Below are 17,890 nucleotides of genomic sequence, written 5' to 3' on the forward strand. Positions count from 1 at the left end.
GAGTTGATTGGAGGCACCCGCTCAATCCCTCCATCCCAAATGGGAGCTTGGAACCTCTCCTCAGGCCTTGCTATGCCCATGGGCTCACCTCAAGTCCCAAAATGAGAGCCAGGGCCCCACAGCCCATTCAGAACCTCTCAACATTGCCACAAACAGCAGCATCCTTCCCAAAATGGGCTCCCTGCATCCCTGACAATAGGTCCCTCTTCCAAGGAACAGAGCCCCCCTCTCACAACCTCTCCCTAAACATTGGGGGGACCCCAAAACTGCCTCAGGAACGGGACATACCCTGGCATCCCTTCAGGAATGTGGGATACCCCAGAACCCACTGAGGAACGGGGTCCCCCCGGCCTCATCATGCGCAGCCTTCAGCTGTCTCAGGCAGAGCCCATCCCGCCCTCAGCAGCCCCAGCCCAGCCCAGCCCAGCCCTCCTGGGCAGGAAGCCCCAATGGCCGAGCCGGCCTGGGACACTTGCAGGGATGCGGGGGCAGCCGCAGCTTCTGGGGCCAGCCTGGGCCAGGCCCTGAGCGCCCTGCCAGGGAACCATTGCTGCCCCACATCCCATCTCAGCCTGCCCTCGGGCAGCGGGAAGCCGTTCCCTGGGGCCCGGCCCCGCAGGCCCTTGGCAAGAGTCTCTCTCAGCCAGCAATTGCTGCTCCTCCCTGCTGCGGGGCCCAAGCTGCAAGTTGATTTTCTGCCGCTGGCCCCGGCCCAGCCCCGAGCCAGGGCCAGGACCTTGCCCTGGAGCTCTGCGGGCGCTGCCTTTGTGCGGCCGCAGCGCAGCGGCCGCAGCTCGGAGCTGCCCTTTGTGTCCCCGCCGGCAGCTGCCAGAGCTGGCGGGGCCGGGCCAGGGCCGGGCCAGCCCCGGCCTTCCCGGCTCTGGGACACAGCGGCGGCAGCCCCAGCCTTCCAGCCCTGCACACGCTCCCACACAAGCCTCCAGAGCCGCGGCCACGCAACGCAACTGACCGGCCGCTGACCCCCCAGCCTGGCCTGATGGCCATTCCTCTGCCCACACCTCGGCCAAGCTCCCCTTGGCCACCTCCTGAGCCACAGTGCCACACACAAGTGGCACATACAGCTACACAGCTCTGCCCAGAGCTGGCAGGGAACGTTCCTTCAACAGAAAAACCACCAAGACAAAGAGAACTGCCCCCAGCAGAGCTGTTCCCTCCTGCAGTAGTTACACCTGCACACCCACAGCGCCTGAGACTGCAAGCAATGAGCATTCCCTGGGCACATGTGCAGCCCAAGCAGCTCGAGGACAGCCTTGCAGCAGGACTGCTCTCAGCTGAGCCAAAAAGGCCCCTCTGGCAGCTGCAGGGCCATTGCAAAGGGCAAGGGCCAGAGCCTGGGCCCACGGCGGAGGAAAGGGCTCTCAATTCCCCTGCCCTGCCACCTCAACCCTGTTCCCAGGCTGCTTCCCACACAGGATTCCTCTGCAGGACTGCGGAAAGCTGAGAGGCAGCTCTGGCTTCTCCACTTCTCCTGTGCTAAAGCTGCCTGGCAGAAGAAATGGAGGGACAGCTCTGGTGGCACAATCCCTCCCGGCCCAGGGCCCAGCCCTGGGAAGGTCTTTCCGTGCCGAGGCTTTGCTGCGGCCAAGGAAAGCTCCTGGCTCAGGGTCACCTTTCCTGCTGGGCCAGAGCCCCCGAGTGGCCCAGCAGCAGCAGAGAATTCCAGCACAGCCCCGGCACGGGCAGGGCGGCCCTGGGCGGGCTGCGGGAGCCGGCAGCGCCTGAGCTCAGAGCAGCTGAGCCCGGGGGCTCTTGGCCAAGGCCGAGGCCCAGCGAGCATTTCTCAGCTCGCAGGGCGGCCTGGAAAGGTGCTGGGGGGGATCATTCACCCCCCAGGGCGGTCCCAGTGGCTCCCAGGATTTCCATGTCCGTGCTCCCAGCGCTGCTCCCAGCCCTGATCCGTGGGGATGGCAATGTCCCGCTCCCTTCCCGGGGCAGGCTCACACCTGAGCCAGGTGTGCAGGGCAGGACCTTGCCCTGAGCCCAAGCCCTGTCCCCCCTGCAGGATCTGCTTCCCATCGGCCTCTTCCTCCTGCGGCCCCAAGCCCAGCTCGGTGCTGAACGAAGGGCGCTGGGCCGGGGTCATCCCCCGGCGGGGGCTGCTCACCCCCTCTGCCCCCTCCCCAAATTCCCTCCCGGGGCAGCAGGGGCTGCCTCAGGAACATTGTGGGCAGGGAAGAGGGGGTGACACCGGGATGGGGGAGGTCACACACGCTCTGAGGGGACACACACAGCCCCTGGGGACCCCCCCTCACCTTCTCGTGCAGTGCCAGGAGGGTGAACCCCAACATGGAGCCCCCGACCCATGGCAGCATCTTGGGGGTGGGGTCTGGTGGCAGCTTTGGGGGTCTGGGGGAGAGAGCACAACTGCCCTAAAACCCCCTCCCAGCCCCACAGCCATTCCCAGACCCCTCAAATCACCCCACAGCTCCTGGCCAGGAACCCCCCAACCACTCCCTGCATCATAAATGACCCCAAGAACCACAAAATTCTCTCCAAGCCACACAGCCCAGCCAAGATCACCAAAACTCTCTCAGAGACCACCCCAAAAGGCCCCTCCAACCACCACCAATGCCCTCAAGAGACACAAAAGCCCCTCCCAGTCCCCCAAGGAGCCCCCAGACCCCCTCCCACCCCCCATGGCACTGACCAGGACAGGCTGGGGCACAGGAACATCCACAGCCCAGAGCAGCTTGGGCACTTCAGCAGCGATTTGGGCACTTTGGAGGTCACACCCCAAAGGGGGAGACCCAGGCCAGGGACTGGGACAGACAACCGGAATTCCTGGAGAACAGATGGGCTCAGGTGAACATGTTCTGTCAGCACAACTACGAGACTGTGGCCCCAATCTGCCCAGCTTCAGACCCCACAACACTCAGATCCTCCCGAATATTCCCCTGAACAGCAAAGTCACCCCCAAATTCCGGTAAAATGGTGCCGCTTTAGATCTCTTTGTTTAATTTCTTTATTTTTACCCCAATTTTGGTTGTTTCAGTAGGATTAACACAGAAGTTACTTAGGCTGCAGAAGATCTCCAAGATCATCCAGGGTTGCTTGATACCACCAGAAAAAACAATTGGACAGAGTAGATGAAAATTTAGGGTGTAAAGGTAAAAAATCAGCTCTTCCCAATGAATCTCCAATGTTGATCTGAGTCCCAATGGATGTTCCTGCCCCTGCATTCACCCAGGTGCCTACAGGGATCCAGGAGAACGTGGAGAGCACCAGCCAGGGCTCTTCCCAACCTGGATCACAGGGAATGTGGGTCACCAGGGCTCTGCCAAACGTGGCTCCTCTGATGGGAGATGGAGTTGGAGCAGAGGACAAAGCTCTTGCCACAGTCGGGGCACTCGCAGGGCTTCCCTTAGCGGTGCCTCTGTTGGTGTTGGGTCAAGGTAGAGCTCTGTGAGAAGCTCTTCCCACACTCAGGACACTCGTAGGGCCTCTCCCCGGTGTGGATGCGCCGGTGGGTGATGAGGGTGGAGTTTTGCTTGAATCCCTTCCTGCAGTCGGGGCAGCAGAAGGGTCTGTCATCTGTGTGAATCCGCTGGTGCTGGAGGAGATTGGAGCTGGTGTGAAACCTCTTCCCACACTGGGGACACTCGTGGGGCCTCTCCCCGGTGTGGATGCGCTGGTGCCTGACGAGGTGGGAGTTTTGCTTGAAGCCCTTCCTGCATTTGGGGCAGCGGAAGGGCCTCTCATCCGTGTGAATCCGCTGGTGCAGGAGGAGATGGGAGCTGCTCCGAAACCTCTTCCCACACTCGGGACACTCATGGGGCCTCTCCCCGGTGTGGATGCGCCGGTGCTTGATGAGGTCAGAGTTGTACCTGAAGCCCTTCCTGCAGTCGGGGCAGCGGAAGGGCCTCGCATCCGTGTGAATCCGCTGGTGCTGGAGGAGATTGGAGCTGGTCTGAAACCTCTTCCCACACTCCCCACACTCGTAGGGCCTCTCCCCTGTGTGGATGCGCTGGTGGACGATCAGGTGGGAGCTCCACCTGAAGCTCTTCCCACATTCCCCACACTTGTGGGGCTTCTCCCCATTGTGAAGCTGCTCATGAACCACCAGCTCTGACCTCTGGCTGCATCTCCGGCCGCCTTCCCGGCACAGGGTGGGTCTTTCCTCCTCAGAGCACCCTGGGCTGCATTTGCAGCCCCTCCTCCTGCGGGATCTCCGGGGCTTTTCCTCCCCGTTGGATTCCTGCGCTGCGGAGCTGCTCAAAACGGCCTCTTCTACCAGGTTCTGCCACGGGGATTTGTCCTCCCTGGGCTCCATGCTCAGCTCCTTGTCTGGGGAGGAAGGACAAGGATGAGCACTTTGACTTTACAGGTCCTTCTGCCAAGTCCATCTCTAGAAATCACTGGGCACTGTGTGTCCAACCAAAAATCTGCTCTGAAAAAGCATCTCAGGAGTTCCCCCTCTCTGGCCTCTCTGTTTTGGGGTTCTGGGGCTCCCGCCTGTCCTGGCTGCTGGCGGTCCCTCTTTTATTTGAGTCCCCCTCTCTACTTGGTCCCCGCTCTCCCCAGGCTGCTGGGAGTCCCAGGAATCCAAAAGCTCCCCCCTTTGGTCTCCCCACTTAGGGATGCTGGGGGTTATGGGATCCCCAGGTCCCTTCTCCCCTTATTCTCTGCTTCGGGGTGCAGGGGGTCCAAGGAGTCCCCCCTGCCCCTCTCCAGGCTGTTGAGGGTCCCGCAAATGGCGGCGCTCCCCCCTCTCTGGGCTCCCCACTTTGGGGCCCTGGGGGTCACAGGGGTTCGCTCCTCCAGACTGCCGGGGCTCCCCTGCTCCCGGTACTGCCCCTCTCTGCTCGTCCCACTCTGGGGCTCCCGAGGTTCCCCCTCCGGCTCTCCCAAGGGGTCCCGCAGCCCCCTGGCTCCGGGCTGGAGGTGGCCGTGCCTGACCCACCAGCATGGGGTGGACCTGACATCCCACCACCCCCCACTGAGGCTCTGCCAGCAGCCAGCACAGGGACCCCCCAAAAACAACGCCTGGGGACCCCCCAGTATCCCCTCAAGGGGCACCTACAGCTCAGCTCTGGACTCCTGCAAGATCCAAACATCCCCCCCACAAACACCGGCCCAGGGACTCCCCAGGATATTTGGGCCAAGCTCCCCCTCCCCATCACCTGTGGGATGGGGGGGTCGATGCTCCTTGGGGTGAGGGGCCTGCAAATTCTGGGACCGCTGGACCCACGAGCTCCCTCCTCTTCCTCCACCTTCTTCTCGTCTTCCTTCATCTGTCCTCCTCCTTCTCCCTAATCCCACCTCCTGCTCCTCCTCTCTCCATCCTTTCTCCTGCTTCTTCCCCCCTTCTTGTCTTCCATCCCTCCTCCCCTGTTCCCCAAGCCCCTCACATCCCACGGGAGGAATGGGAATGGAGCCAGGACAGGTCGGGATGGGCAGTGCAGGGCTCTGGGCTGCTCCCACGCCCTGGGGTAACCTGGCCAAGGGAAAAGATGCAAAATTGGTGGGTGGAGATAAAAACTTGGTGTTGTGGTCACCCTGGGTGGGGACTTCCACCCCTCTGGTCTCATGTCAGGATGGAGAGGGGAGCAGGGAATGCAGAGACTGATGGGAGATCCCAAGGGATTTTAGGGGCAGGACGAGGGCTGCTGTGAGTTCTTGTTGGGAGAGGTCAGCCCGGAGACCCCAGAGTGTTCCCAGGGCCCTGGGATGGAGAGTTGTCACCACCTTCTGCTTCAGGTGGTGGTTCTGGAGGGACCTGGGCTCCTTGGGGCTCTTCCTGCAGCCGAGAACTTGTAGGGACCCTCCTCCAGGTGGCTCCTACGGGTGTTCCAGGGGCTTGGGGCTCACGGTGAAGCCCTTCCCAGAGTCTGGGCATCCATAGGGGCTCCCCAGTGTGGATCCCCTGGTGTCTGGGGAGGCTGGAGCTCCTATGAAAGCTTTTCCTGCCCTCCTGGCCCCTGTAGGGTCTCTCTCCTCTGAGATGGCACCTCTGGGCAAAGCTTGGGCAGACACAGGACTTCTCCCCCACTTGGATCCTGTGCTGGGAGATCAGCTCCGTGCTCCGGCCAAAGCTCTTCCCACAGGAGATCAGTCCCCTGCAATGATGGCAACTTTGGGCTTCTCCAGAACCCCTCCCACTCCTCTGGAGGTCCCACCCCCCATCTTTCCCCTCCTCCACCCTTTTCCCATCATCCCCCAATCCTCATCCACCAACGGACCCCACGAAGGGGAAGGGTCCCACTCCCTTTTTCCTCCCTCTCTCCGATATCCCCCTCTCCTTTCTCATCCTCCCCCAAAGCCTCCGTGTCCCACGTACCTGGTTTGGGGCTCTCAGTTCCCTCTCCCACTCAGTCTGGGGAGTCCGATCCCCTTTTCACTGCTCTCCCCCTCTTTAAAACGGGTCTCCCTTTCCCCCCCCCGCCCCTCACCCCAGAGCTCCTCGCCCGCGGCCGGGGGGCTCCCAGCACCACCAGTGCCACCAGTGCGGCCCCAGCTGCCCCCACCCGCCCCATGCCCAGCGCCGGGCGCTGCCCACAGCCCCAAAGCAGCCGCGCTGTGCCCTGGGGGGTCCCCAGAGCGGCCCCGCCCCGCACGGCACTGGGAGCACCAGTCCGGACCAGTGCGGAGCGCGGGCGGGCGGCATCAGCCGTGCCCGGGCAGGGCCGGGCCCCGCGGGGCTCCCGCCCGCACTCGGCCCCCGCCGGGACAGCGCGGGGGGGCCCGGCCTGGCCGCCCCCACCTCCCCCTCCCCAAATTCCGCTCCGGGGGGCGCTGGCGGCGGGGGGGGCTCAGCTGGGGCCAGAGCTGCCGGAGCCACGTGTCCCCCGCTGCCGGCACCACCCCCTCAGGATTAGGGGTGCCCCAAAACTCCCTCCGAGCTGCCGGATACCCCGCACGCCCCTCAGGAGTGGGGTCCCCCCGGCCTCATCATCCCCAACCTTCGGCTGCCTCAGCCCAGGCCCCATCCCGCCCATCCCCCTCCGCCACACTTCATCCCACCCCCCAATCCACATCCCACCCTTCCCGGGCCCCATCCCGCCCCATCCCATTTCTCCCGGCAGCCGCCGCCGGGACCCCAAAAACCCCGCGTGCCGGGGGCTCCCCAATATCCCCCAAGGGGCATTTCCGACTCACATTTGGAGCCCTGCAAGATCCAAACATCCGCCTCCCCCCCCGCCCCACCAAACCCCCTTCCCCCAGGAACCAACAAAGATATTTGGGGCTCGGTGCTGGAGTCCTCCAAGCTCCAAAAATCCCCTCTCCCAAAAATAACCCCAGTGACTGCCCAAGATATTTGGGGCGAGCTGTCCCTACCCGGTCACCTGCGGGATGGGGGGAGCCGAGAGCTGCGGACACAGAGAGCGATGGATGCACGTGGAGGCTCCTCTTCCTGCCTCCTCTGTCCTGCCTCTTCCTCCCGCTCCTCCCCTTTTATCTCTCCTCTTCCTCCCGCCCCTCCCCTTTTATCTCTCCTCTTCCTGCCGCTCCTGCTCCTCCATCCGCCCTCCCCCCTCGCTCTTCCTCGTCCTCTCCTACCCCTCCTCCCGTTGTTTGTGGCTCCCATCCCGGCTTTGTCTGGCATCAGCCCTGGGGCCGTCCCGTGCTCAGCAGCAGCAGCAGCAGCAGCAGCAGCAGCATCCTGTGCTCTGGCAGCACTCGCTGCTCCTTAGGGAAGGCTTTGGCATTTCTGCCGGGCACAGACACTGAAGCTCACCCCGACCTGCCCCGCTCCCATTGCTGTCCCCTGGGCGCTGGGCAGCTGCTGTGCCAGGGCAGCCAGAGACACAAAGGAAGCCAAGTCCAGCCCAGCTGCCCGGGCTGATGCAGACGAGCCCCAGGGCCGAGGTCCTGCAGAGCCCCACGGAGCCCTGGGCTCCTCGCTGGGAACGGGCTGTGCTGCGGCTGCCACAGCGGCCACAGCGAGTCCTGGGGCTCCCCCGGCGCCGCTGCAGCAGCACCCAGGTTCCACCTCCTGTGCCAGGCCCTGGCCAGGGGCCATCAGATCCATGGGCTCCGTGCCGAGGGGGAACACAACAACAGTGGATCGGATGCAGCCCCCAAGGACCTCGAGCAAATCGTGCAGGAACATCCAGACCTGGAGCTGACGTTTGCAAAGCTGCAGCCGGCAGAGTTCTGTGGCGCAGGAGAGCCGGCACGGGGAGAGGAGACCTGCAAGGAGCTGCAGGAGAAACACCCTGAGCCTCAAAGGCTGCCACAGCCTGAATCTGTGCTGGGGAAAGTTCTTCCTGTCCGGGAAGAGATCCCGGGATGAGGCAAAAGCCAAGTTCATGGCTGGTGACACGACTGCCGTGAAGGGAGGGCAGAGGAGGGACTGCGGGCGGAGACTGGGAGCCCGGGAAGGAGGGAGGGGTGGGGAAGGTGTTTCTTTAGGATTTGTTTTAGTTCTCCTTGTCCTGGTGTGATTGGTTTGGAAATAAATTCCATTAATTTCCCCAGCTTGGGTCTGTTGTGGCCCTGGCAGTGAGCAGTGAGTGAGCTCTCCCTGCCCCGATCCCAGCCCACGAGCCTTTCCTTCAGTGCTCTGTGTGCTGCAGCTGTGAGCAGAGTGCCAGAGCGGCTTTGGTGGCCCCGGGCACCCGGCCAGGGCCAGCCCAGCGCAGCGGTGCCTGCAATTCATTCCCTCGGCTGCAGCGCTGAGCGGCCGCAGGGCGGGTCCGGCTGCGCGGGCAGGCGGCTCCAGAAGCACCAACTGCGCCCCACGGGACAGGAGGAGGAGGCAGGGGGTGCCGGGGGAATCTCCTTCCTCCGAGCCGGCAGGGCCAGGCGGGAGAGACTGGAGAGAAGGAAACGGAGAGGAGGGACGAGGCTGGAGCTGTGGAGAGCTGCAGGGATCCGGGGCAGCCGGGAATTTTGTTTTCCAAGTCTCTGGGGCGAAAGGAAGCGCTGTGAAATCCGTCATGGAAAAGAGAGGAGAAATAGCGATTGATGGAAAGCGACACCCCTTGGGACTCAGTTTCTCCCTCTGCATTGCAAAAGCTGACAGACCCCGAGTGCCGACGGACACCCGTCCCCGGCGTCACGGCCCAAGGGATCGGAGCTGCGGCTGGCGGGGCTGGAAGCTCCGTCCAGCAGCTCCGCTGCCGCCCCCAAAGCTCGGGCTGGACCGTGGGGTCTGGGACACAGCCCCGTGCTGGGGGGCGGCAGCGGGAGCCGCGGGGCCCGGCCCGTGGGGGCGGCCGGGCTGGAAAAGTGCGCGGGGCCCCAGCGCGGTGTCCCGGTCTTGTTCCTCACCTTAACACAATGTCTTCAACTCCCTGCGTGCCCTTCATTTAATCAGCATTTCCTAAATGCTGACCCATCCCATCATCAGCTCTACCCGGAACAGAATTTCCCAGGCCATTCCAAGTCCTTTATAGTTCTGAAAATACTGGGGCCAAGCCCTACCCGTGATTTCCCCCACCCCCGCCTCCATGCAGACCTTGTTGTCTGCCAGCACCAGGATAGTTCCCACTGGCCCAGGTCTGCGTTTAGCAAAGCCAACAGTACTTCTACCACTGCTTTCTGCAAGACCCCAATTGAGTCTTTACATTTCAACATAACCAGATGATGTCTACTTAGCATGAAATGTAGTTCCTGTCCAAGAGTTGCATGTCCCAAGCAATTTCTTAGCAGAATAAATTTTAAATCCTTTGGGTTTAAGTGTTTGGAAATCATCTGCTAGCGTATATAGCAACTTCACTGCATTCTTATTTTCATTATCTCTGTAGAGCTAAGGAATTCCGATTATGAGAGGCTCTATTCTGTAAGCTCATTAAAAGTTAATATCCACCACAACACTGTCTCTCTATTTCATTGGTTCTTTGCAATTGCTTAGCAAAGATAACAAGCACCAGGCTTTTTAAGAGAGACACACACACACTTTCTTACATAGAAAGACACAATCTTGTTGCCACCAAAGCACTCACACAGGTGAAAGTCACAATTTTCCTGCCTCTTCCTTCCTTTCCAAACCAGTGCAGCATGAGAGAAAGCAGCTGTTTCCCGAGGCCGATGGGTCACAGACAGGTAAGATGACATTGAGGCTTGTTCCTCAGAGGCAGTCAGCAAGCAGCAGATGATGATCTCAAGGATCCAGGTGACACCATCACCCTCTCAAGGGAGGAATCCTTTAAGCAAGCACATTGCTCATCACTTCCATCCTGCTTTGGTTTAATGAACCAGCTCTTCCTGGCAATGAGCAGCAAGGGGATCTAATTTGACTGTTGCTAACCTTTTACATTTTATTCAATCATTCCATCAGAACAGGCATTTTACTTTTGTTTCAGTTACTCCAGAGGACCTTGGCACAAAGCAAAATGAAGTCAAATGAGAAATAGCTAGCTTAAATTTATATACACCAACAAATCATGCTGTGTTTCAACAAGTGTAAGAGAGACGTGGGACTTTCCTTCCCTCTGAGCAGCTGCAAGCATAAAAAAAGCAATGATGCAACGTTCATTAATAAAACTTTCTTAGAAATCTCTTCTTATGGACAGATTCAACATCTGCAGGAGATACCCAAAACACACTCATTGTGCTGCACTTCCCCTTTTCCATTCACGTGTTATATATACTGAAAATATGTTACCGAGTAGCTATGAACACACCATGCTCCCAGATTTTCCCTAAGTAAAACATGTATCTGTGTATGTTATAAACGATCAAACACAAGGGAGAAAAGCCTGGCACAGATACTGCAGCAAAGGAAATTCATCACATTACAGATCTCCCCTGATACTGAGATTGGCCAGGACTTTCATCAGTGATGGGAAGGAATTTCTCATCTTCCCATTTTACAGCACCTGAAGCAAGAAGGACCCAACACCTTAAGCGGTGTCCAAGATAGCACAGAAATTTAAACAGAGCCATTTACAAAGGGCAGCAACTCATCTGGCCAGTTCCCACCTCAGATAACTATCTGCAGAACCCAGAGCAACACAATACTCCAAGGAGCAGTGAGATAGCCAGAAGATTCTCAGCTCAAGAAAATCAGGCAAGAACAGGATGTTCCTTAGCCTGGCTAACCCAGATAACATCTCCCAGCCATTAGCATGAGATGAAACAGAAAGAGAGAGGTTGAATCACTTGCAGTGTACAGATACTGCCCGAGGGAAATGTGACAGGTGACCTACAACATAAAAAATGCACTTAACTGTAAAAACTAGGAAGTGAAGGTAAAAATGAGAAAAATTAGAAGCTGTTCTTGGATATGCAGTAAAAAGCACACTGACATCATAAACGGGAGAAGGAACACAAAAGCACCCAGCTGTTCAAAAGCTGTGCTATTAAGGTACAAAGAAATCAATGTTTTTTTAAAGAAAAAATCCCTCACAAGGTGAATGAGCTCAGTAACGCTCATACCAATATTATTTGTTAGAAAAATCATCTGCTCCAGTGCCTGAAGCAAAAGGTTTGCCATTTATTCCATCATTCCTTCAAATCCAGGGATTAGTGAGAACTTCTTAACAAATTCCTGCCTTGCCTTATGGTCCTTCAGCTTCACCAGGGCCAAAGCTTGCTGCTCAGAGTCAGTACACGAATCCCTGTGGTGTTACCATCCTCTCTGAGTGAGAAAAGCACTCGAGATGGTGAACAAAGAGATGGGGCAGTTTCCTGATGCCTGAGAAGGATGTTCTTAAGATAAACAAAATTGCCCAATCAAAATTTATAAAGAAATGACATTTATTATGCTACCGAAATATCGGTTTTAAAAGCCACGATGGAGAAAAGCAGCTCCGAGCCCGGGGTCGGAGCTGGGTGAACACACATAGATCTGATCTCTGTCGCACCAGACCTCCCAAGTTCACGGATGCTGCTTTGGCTGGTCCCTTCTTATACATTTTTTGGGCAGAGTCCGAATTAATTCTATTCTTCTCGTCATTTTAGCATATTCATGAAGTTTTCTTGTCCCAGAGTTGGGCTGCGCAAAGCCTTTCCTGGATCCCAGGAATTGTCCATCCTGGGTGATGAGTGGGCCATTTCTGCTGATGAATGGGCCATCTCTGCTTCCTGGAACAGTTATTTTTAGTTCCCGGGATGTCCGATTCCTTATCAGATGAGATGTAGATATCAGAAGGTGGCAATCAAGTCGTTATGGTGCAAATGTCCCGGTGATAAGATCTAACCCCACCTGGGTGGAATCCTCACTTATTGTGAGAGAACTTCTTTTAGTGTTGTGAAATTTTTCTCTCAGCCGGGCTGGTGAAGGGATTTTGAAACTCGGTCTCTGTAGGGTCTGATTACACTCCAATTTTATACATAATAGCACGAATCACATACCTTATTTATAACGTTCTCAACTCAGTGGCACAAAGTCTGCTTTTGTTCAGACAGGAATGAAGAGGAAAAATGGCAGAAATTCATAACAGGGACGATGAGGAGAAACATTGGGCTGTGCACACATTCAGTCCAAGCAACATCAATGCCAGGTGTGGTTTAAAATTCACGTTTGTGCTTTATTAAAGCCACGCACTGTATTTATGGCTCTCAGTGAATTCTGTATCCAAAAGGGACACGTTAGCTGATTCAAAATTAGTTGGATTTCTTTCCTTCTCCTGTAGCAGTGCCAGTAGGAGAGGTAACAAAGGCAGTTCCCTGGCCTTCAGACATTGCACAGAAGTGGGATCCATAGATACAAACTCAGGCAGCCAAACTGCAGGTATTTCATTCAGGGCCCAAGACATGAAGCTAGGCTTCTTTTAATAAATCACGGACAGGGATGAGCTCCTGACATTAATATTGCACTCCTCCCTCTTTCTGCTGAGACAGTCTGGCCAACACGAATATCCCTAATACAGATCCAGGGCTCTGGTATAACAGCCACCCCAAAAAGCCATAGTTCCAGCTACCTTTCCTTTCTTTGCATCATACCAGGAGGAATCAAAAGGAATGAAACCTATTTCATTTATTATTACAGGTGAGAACCCCTCTAAGTACATAGGAAGAGAAGTTGTAGTTTGTAACCTTGTTCTCCATCTAGAAGTAAAACAGGGGCTGGTGTGAGGCAACGAGGGCAACAGAGAAAATGCTGAAAAGAAACTGAGGGATGTGAAGCCAAATTTTCAAGCATTCCAGGCAATCACACCACTCAGGGACATTCTACAGCTCAGCAAATCACATGCTGGAATGCAGTGGAGTATGGAGTAGGGCAATAGGGAACTGCTGAACAAAATAGGTGCTACAGCCTCTTGTGCTCAGGCTCTTAGCCCAAAGTATGTTCCAGCTCCAACTGAAGGGCATTCTGAACCAGAAGAGCACTGACCTTTTTGATTTTGGCAGTTCACAGTTCTCAGACAGCAGAACGTCTGTGGCTCCTCTCATCATTATTTTTGCTGTTTTCACTACTGGCCATCAAGTTTCCTGCAGTAGCCATCCATGAACCCCGGATCACTACTACATTAATAACACAGAACATGGCTCTCAGAGTGCATTAGTGAGGTACCAAGAGAAAACCCAAATGATGATCCTCCTCACTGAAAAGGTAACAGACAAAAAAAATAAAAGTGTGAAAATACTTTTTAAAAGATGGCTGAAATGAGGCAAATTCTTAAAATTAAGTAAATGTCTGAAATGAAATTTAAGCAAATTTAACTGTTGCAAAGTATTCTGAATACACATACAGTACAATATACTAGAGTCCAAAATTAGAAAAACTTCTGGTCATGGAAATATGGGGTAAGGGATATGTTTATTTGGAACAATCAGTTCAGCAGAGATCTCTTTGCTACAAATATCTTGAATTTAATTCTTCTGCCTTGATACAATCTCCTGAGAAAATAAAAAAATAAAATAAAAATCCTACAGGAAAAACTTATGTTGGATGCAATCTATTCACTCATACCTGATACAAAAGTCTAATTTATTCTCTTGATTTATTGTCTTAAGGAGAATGAATTAATTATTCTTCCACTCAGAAGTCTATGGCATCAATCCTTGAGTTGAATCAGAGAAAATTCAATCTCTCATGAGTTCCCACTCCATTTACTTTTCTTGTAAGTGTTCTGTTTTGTTGAAGTGAAAGCTCCTCTGGACTCAGGCCCAGAGGGAAGCCAAAGCACAGGGGTTGAATTAAAACCTTTGGACAAGCTGAGATACATGAAGTCACACCAAAGTGAAATAGAAATACAGATTTTTTAACCTTTAGTAGAAATATATGCTAAGTGCCTTAAACATTGAAAAGCTGCAGCAGAGACCTTAAACACAGATCTTACTGCAGCAGTGTTACCTTTTCACAGAATTCTTTACTTTAGACAAAATATGGATAGAATGACACTGTTCACATTTTTTACATAGAGCGTTCACGTAAACAATAAGAGCTGATAGAAACTGCATCCGCAAATCTGTGTAATACCTGTGTAACACTGGTGTGAGGCTTACGACTGTTAGAATTAGACCAGGATAGGTTAAGAAAAGGAAAACTAGAATCGTGTGTTAATCTTATTGGTCAGTTAACAAATCTAATCCACACTTCTGTAAGAAAAAATATAGAGTCTAGAGCATATAGAGCATATAGAGTCTAGAGCATATAGAGCATATAGAGTATAGAGCATATAAAGCATATAGAGCATATAGAAGAAGAAGAAGAAGCTGTTTTTGCCTGTTGTTGCTGTTGCTGCTTGCCTTTATCATGTAACCCCCTTTGAACTCTGCCTTCAAGAAAGCTGTGAGACTATGAAATACAGAACTCAGCAGAACAGCAGCCTCCTCTGCTCTCTCACCCTGGTCCGGGAAGGAAGGGTACCCCGTCCAAAGCTCAACAGCGCAGAGCCCCAAGGCTGCTGTGGGCAGCAGGGCCCAGGGGCCGTTCCCACCCGCAGCGCTCCTGTCCTGGGCTGGGCCTGCACAGGGGCTGGGGCACCATGGCTGGGGCAGCGGGGCACAGAGGGGCCACGGAGCCGCTGCCGGGGCTGACAGCAAGGCCAGGGACACACAGGGAATTTCTGGGCATTGCCTGCGCTGGGCAGGGCTGAGTGTGGGGAAGGCAGAGCTCAGCTGGCCTCGGTGGCTGCAGGAAAAGCCGAGAGCCCGAAGAGCCCCCGTGGCTGTGCTGGAGAGCAAGGCTGGAGGAGGGAAATGCGGGGCTGCTGCGGGATGGGGAGGGGGATTGAATTCCAGCAGGCACCGACGGGGGGCTGAGAGACTCAAGGGATCCTTGGCCTGAGCCTGTCCTGGAAAGGTCTCTCAGCCCTCTGTGCCCATGAAGGGCTCCAAGGAGGAGCAGAGCTCATCTTGGCAGGACCCTCATGGAATCCCTGAGGGACAAATGCCAGTGCCTGCCCAGCCTTCCCAACGTCCCTGACACCAAAGGCTTTTTCCACATCCCTCGGTTCCAGGTCAGTGCCCAGAACACAGCACAGGCCTGTCCAGGTCCTGGGGGCGATTCCCAAGGGAGGCAGCTGTGATTTCTCCCCACAGACCCACCACTCCGGTGTCTCTCTGTGCAGCCCTTGGCTGTCCTGAGCACTTTCCCTGGAGGCTCCCTGCCCTGGACGTTTGTCTGCATGCAGTTCTCAGCACAGCCCAGCAAAGAATTCAGGTGCTTTCCCAGAGGACATTACTCTGGCAGTGAAGTGGCCTCAGGGCACAGTTTGTGCCCCTGGAATTGTGCCAGCCCCGAGTGCTGCTGATGGTGTTTGTGCTCACTCGGGTTCATCTCCCCACACCCACTCGATGCACTGCTGAAGGCTCCTCAGGACACAGCAAACACGGACTGCTGGCCTGGTCACTTGGTGTCCCTCCGTGCAGGGACAAACAACCTCCTGCAGGGGAGGGCAGAGGCCAGTGCTGGGATTGCTGGTGGCAGGGGCTGGTGTGGGACACTTGCCCTGGGCACCTTCCCAGGCTGTGCCCGGAACAAAGGCACAGCCCAGGCCCTGCTCTGCTGCTCCCTCAGGTCCATCCCAGGAGCTCTGGCTGTGCAAGGACACTGCTGCCTGCCCCCCCTGCACACTCCCCCCTGCCCCTGGGCACTGGGGTTTGCTTTGCCAGGGCATTCCTGGGGCACATTCCTGGCAGCAGCTCTGGAGGAGAGCAAAGCCTTCCTGCCCTGCCCCCAGGAGATGCCCTTTGCTGATGGAGCTGCTGTGCTGGAGCCCGGCTGTGTCCCAGCAGTGCCCGTGGCCTGTCCCTGCCTGTGCTCACAGCACGGACACGCAGCAGGACAGTGACCGAGCTGCCCGAGCACTCCGGCCTTGCACCCTCAGAAGGGCTGGGAAAGGGAGTGTGGAGCTGGGAAGAGCAGAGGTGGGAAGAGGCTGGGCCATTGTCCCTGGCCGTGCTGCTGTGCTGGGAGTCTCTTCCCTCCAGCTCTGCCCACAGGCACTGCCCCTGCAGAGCCAGAGAAGGGCTGAGGAACAAACCTTGGACACAAAGGTCAGGACAGCCCCTTGTTTTTATTCAAATGCACAGGGAAGAAGCCTCCTGAAAGTCTTTGTGTTTCAAAAGAAAGGTAGATGTTCATGCAGAAATGCTAGGAGTAGTACTGCAGTACTTTATAAAAAGCAGAATAACACCAGAAAAAGAATAAGAAAAAGCACCAATGAAAATACGGACAAAGAGGAAAAAAAGGCCGAGATTGTAAAGAGTTACATTCTGAAGGTTCTGGAGCAGAAAAGAGAGAGTTTATTGCTTCTGAGAAGCATCCCAGTCATCATTTTCCTCGCATGGCAGAAGGAAATAGATTTTAACTTGTGAAAAGTATCCAGTCCTCACTTTCCTCAGGGCATCCCTGAGCTCCTGGTTCCTCAGGCTGTAGATGAGGGGGTTCAGGGCTGGAGGCACCACTGAGTACAGAACTGACAGGGCCACATCCAGGGATGGGAGGAGATGGAGGGGGGCTTCAGGTGGGCAAACATAACAGTGCTGAGGAACAGAGAGAGCACGGCCAGGTGAGGGAGGCACGTGGAAAAGGCTTTGTGCCGGCCCTGCTCAGAGGGGATCCTCAGCACGGCCCTGAAGATCTGCACATAGGAGAAAACAATGAACACAAAACAGCCAAAGAGCAAACAGGCACTGACAGTGATGAGCCCAAGTTCCCTGAGGTGGGATTTGGAGCAGGAGAGCTTGAGGATGTGTGGGATTTCACAGAAGAACTGGCCCAGGGCATTGCCCTGGCCCAGGGGCAGGGAAAATGTATTGGCCGTGTGCCTGAGAGCGTAGAGAAAGGCACTGGCCCAGGCAGCTGCTGCCATGTGGGCACAAGCTCTGCTGCCCAGGAGGGTCCCGTAGTGCAGGGCTTTGCAGATGGACACGTAGCGCTCGTAGCACATGATGGTGAGGAGGAAATCCTCTGCTGAGAGGAAGAACAGAAAGAAAAACACGTGAGCAGCACATGCTGAGTAGGAGATGTGGCTGGTGCCCCAGAGGGAATTGTGCATGGCCTTGGGGACAGTGGTGCAGATGGAGCCCAGGTCGGTGAGGGCCAGGCTGAGCAGGAAGAAGAACATGGGGCTGTGCAGGTGCTGGCCGCAGGCTCCGGCGCTGATGATGAGGCCGCTGCCCAGGAGGGCAGCCAGGGAGATGCCCAGGAAGAGGCAGAAGTGCAGGAGCTGCAGCTGCCGCGTGTCTGCCAATGCCAGCAGGAGGAAGGGGCTGATGGAGCTGCTGTTGCACATTTTGAGCCTCTGGCCATGGAGTGCTGTTGAAGGAGGAGACAGTGAGGAGTCAGGGGAGACTTTGCTGAGCAATGTCCAAGCCCTTTCTCCTGGCCCTGCCCCCCAGTTTTCCTTTTCTCAGAGCCCTTCCCTCAGCCCCGTGCCTGGAGCTCTGCTGGGATCTGGCCCCGTTGCTGTGACGAGCAGGGGCTGTGCCCATGGACAGCGAGGAGTCAGCTCTGCTCTGCTTCAGCGGGGACATGGGAATGGGGACAGGGGCCGGTCCTGGGGCTGGACTCCATCAGCCCAAAGTGCTC

At 56.1% G+C, this 17,890-nt stretch overlaps 1 protein-coding gene across 1 annotated transcript; it reads right to left on the reverse strand.

Moving 5' to 3' along the window:
- Nucleotides 1-16,745: 16,745 nt before the first annotated feature.
- On the reverse strand, nucleotides 16,746-17,594 carry LOC309585691 (olfactory receptor 14J1-like; the record flags this gene model as incomplete). The annotated part of the gene is made up of 1 exon (XM_082303603.1): nucleotides 16,746-17,594. The coding sequence occupies one exon, from the start codon at nucleotides 17,592-17,594 to the stop codon at nucleotides 16,746-16,748; it is 849 nt and encodes a 282-aa protein (XP_082159729.1).
- Nucleotides 17,595-17,890: the final 296 nt, after the last annotated feature.

The sequence above is a fragment of the Coloeus monedula genome (genome assembly GCF_965178545.1).
Source record: "Coloeus monedula genome assembly, contig: HAP1_SCAFFOLD_119, whole genome shotgun sequence".
Classification (NCBI taxonomy): domain Eukaryota; kingdom Metazoa; phylum Chordata; class Aves; order Passeriformes; family Corvidae; genus Coloeus; species Coloeus monedula.